This window comes from Dipodomys ordii, unplaced genomic scaffold (genome assembly GCF_000151885.1).
Source record: "Dipodomys ordii isolate 6190 unplaced genomic scaffold, Dord_2.0 Scaffold36, whole genome shotgun sequence".
NCBI lineage: Eukaryota > Metazoa > Chordata > Mammalia > Rodentia > Heteromyidae > Dipodomys > Dipodomys ordii.
This window is the reverse complement of record NW_012267252.1, coordinates 6,744,976-6,747,047: the sequence shown is the minus strand read 5'-3', so window position 1 is coordinate 6,747,047 and position 2,072 is coordinate 6,744,976. Positions and strand designations below refer to the sequence as shown.

Here is a 2,072-nt window from a genome sequence, read left to right as displayed (position 1 = left end):
GCTGCCGCCGCCGCTACATGCCCGCCGCCGCCGTTGGGGCCGTTGTTGGGAGCGCCGCTGCCGCCCTCGCCCGCGCCATCGCCCGCCTGAGGAGGCAGCAGCGTCGGCGGACCCTCGGGTTCTAGCTTGACCGCCACCTCCGTCTGCTCCTCCGCCAGCGCCGCCATCTTGCGGCTGAGCCACCTCGTGCCGTCAAGCGTGACTGCGTTTTTGCCACCCGGAGGGCGGGGAGAGGCGTTTCACGACAGTGAGGGCGGGGAGAAGCGTTTCACGACAGTGAGGGCAGATCACTTACGGCAGCAGGCGGGGCAAGGAGGAAAAAGAGGAGCGGGATGGTGGCTTTTTGGAATCAGTGGAAGGCAGGAAGTGACAACTGGCGAGTGTCTTATACATTATTTGCAGGCCAGCTCTCTTCAGGTACTAATATAGACATTTATAGATGAAATTCAACCACTTTTAAGGTTTTATTTTTGTCGGTCGTGGGGCTTGAACTCGGTCTGCACACTACCCCTGAGCTCCTTTTGCTCAAGGCTAGAGCTCCACTTCCGGCTTTTGGAGGAGTGATTAATTGGATCACAGGTGTGAGCCTCCAGATCGCGGCTAAAGTTGTTTCGTTTTGCCAGTCCTGGAACTTGAACTCTGGGCACTGTCCTTGAGTTTCTTTTGCTCAAGGCTAGCACTTCACCACTTGAGCCACAGTGCCACTTCCAGCTTTTTCTGCTTATGTGGTACTGAGGAATCGAGACTTCTTGCGTGCTAGGCAAGCACTCTACCACTAAGCCACATTCCCAGCTCCCGCCTTGAATTTTAATCTCAGGGATTTGGGGCTCTGGAACCCCAAAAGAAGGTTATAACATACCTTGCAAAAACAAAAACACTCAAGAGTAATAAGTGTGAAGACTCTAATCTAGGTTGTTTTTTTTTTAACTCAAAAAGAAAACACCATTTGCCAGAGACAGGCTTCTGAGATACTGGGAAAGTTTCAATTGTGAGCTGCTACTGGTTACTTTTTATTTTATTCCTGTGACTATGTAGTTTTGTGAATTTTATGCATATTAAATTTCATTTAAAACGCTTTTAAATATCAACTTTGTGGCTGTGAAATGTGCATGAATAAATGGTTGCAAACTACCATTATAATCAGTTTTATTTTCGTTTTAATTGTGTTTTTGTTTTTTTTTTTGTCGGTCGTGCGGCTTGAACTCTGGGCCTGGGCGCTGTCCCTCAGCTCTTCAGCTCAAGGTGAGCGCTCTACCACTTGAGCCACAGCGCCACTTCCTGTTTTCTGGTGGTTTATTGGAGATAGGAGTCTCACAGTCTCTCCTGCCCGGGCTGGCTTTGAACCGCGATCCTCAGATCTCAGCCTCCTGAGTAGCTAGGATTACAGGCATCAGCCACCAGCGCTCGGCTTAACTGTGTATTTTTAAATCATACACGTTTCATTGGTTATAAGGTCCTATCTCTCCCACCTCCTTGCCTTGTCCTAGAGCTTGAACTCAGGACCTTGTCTCTGTCCCTGAGCTCTTTTGCTCAAGACTAGCACTCCACATTTGAGCCACAGTGCCACTTCCAAATTTTATCTTTTCCTAAACTTGAACCCTAACCCCACACTGAAACCTGACCCTAACCCTAATTCCAAACCTGAATACTCATGGTACTAAAATACTTCAAACTACATCCATTTCACTTGTAACTCTTCAAAGCAATTTTAGATTTGCCCTAAACCTCTTTTCCTGAACTGTAAGCCCTAACACTCAGCAGAAACTTGACCCTGACCCCAAATATACCTCAAATAGTAAAGCAGACACTAAAATTATATTTATGCTAAATTTTACTTCACTTTTAACTCTTCAAAACAATTGTAATTTTACTCTAAAACTTATCTTTTACCTAACTCTAACCCACAACAGAAACCTAACCCTAACTCTAAATATACCTCAAAAGGAATAGTAAAGCAGGCTGGAAATGTGGCTCAGTGGTAGAGTGCTTGCTTAGCATGCATGAAGCCCTGGATTGGATCCTCAGTACCACATACACAGAAAAAGCCAGAAGTGGCATTGTCACTCAAGTGA

At 46.5% G+C, this 2,072-nt stretch overlaps 1 protein-coding gene across 1 annotated transcript in view; it reads right to left on the bottom strand.

Moving 5' to 3' along the window:
- Taf5 (TAF5 RNA polymerase II, TATA box binding protein (TBP)-associated factor, 100kDa) overlaps positions 1–242 on the bottom strand; it is a 20,245-nt gene extending 20,003 nt beyond the window's left edge. The window contains exon 1 of the mRNA XM_013017596.1: positions 26–242. Coding sequence (XP_012873050.1) covers positions 26–167 — 142 coding nt within the window. The 5' untranslated portion in view covers positions 168–242. The remainder of the gene's footprint in view (positions 1–25) is intronic.
- Positions 243–2,072: the final 1,830 nt, after the last annotated feature.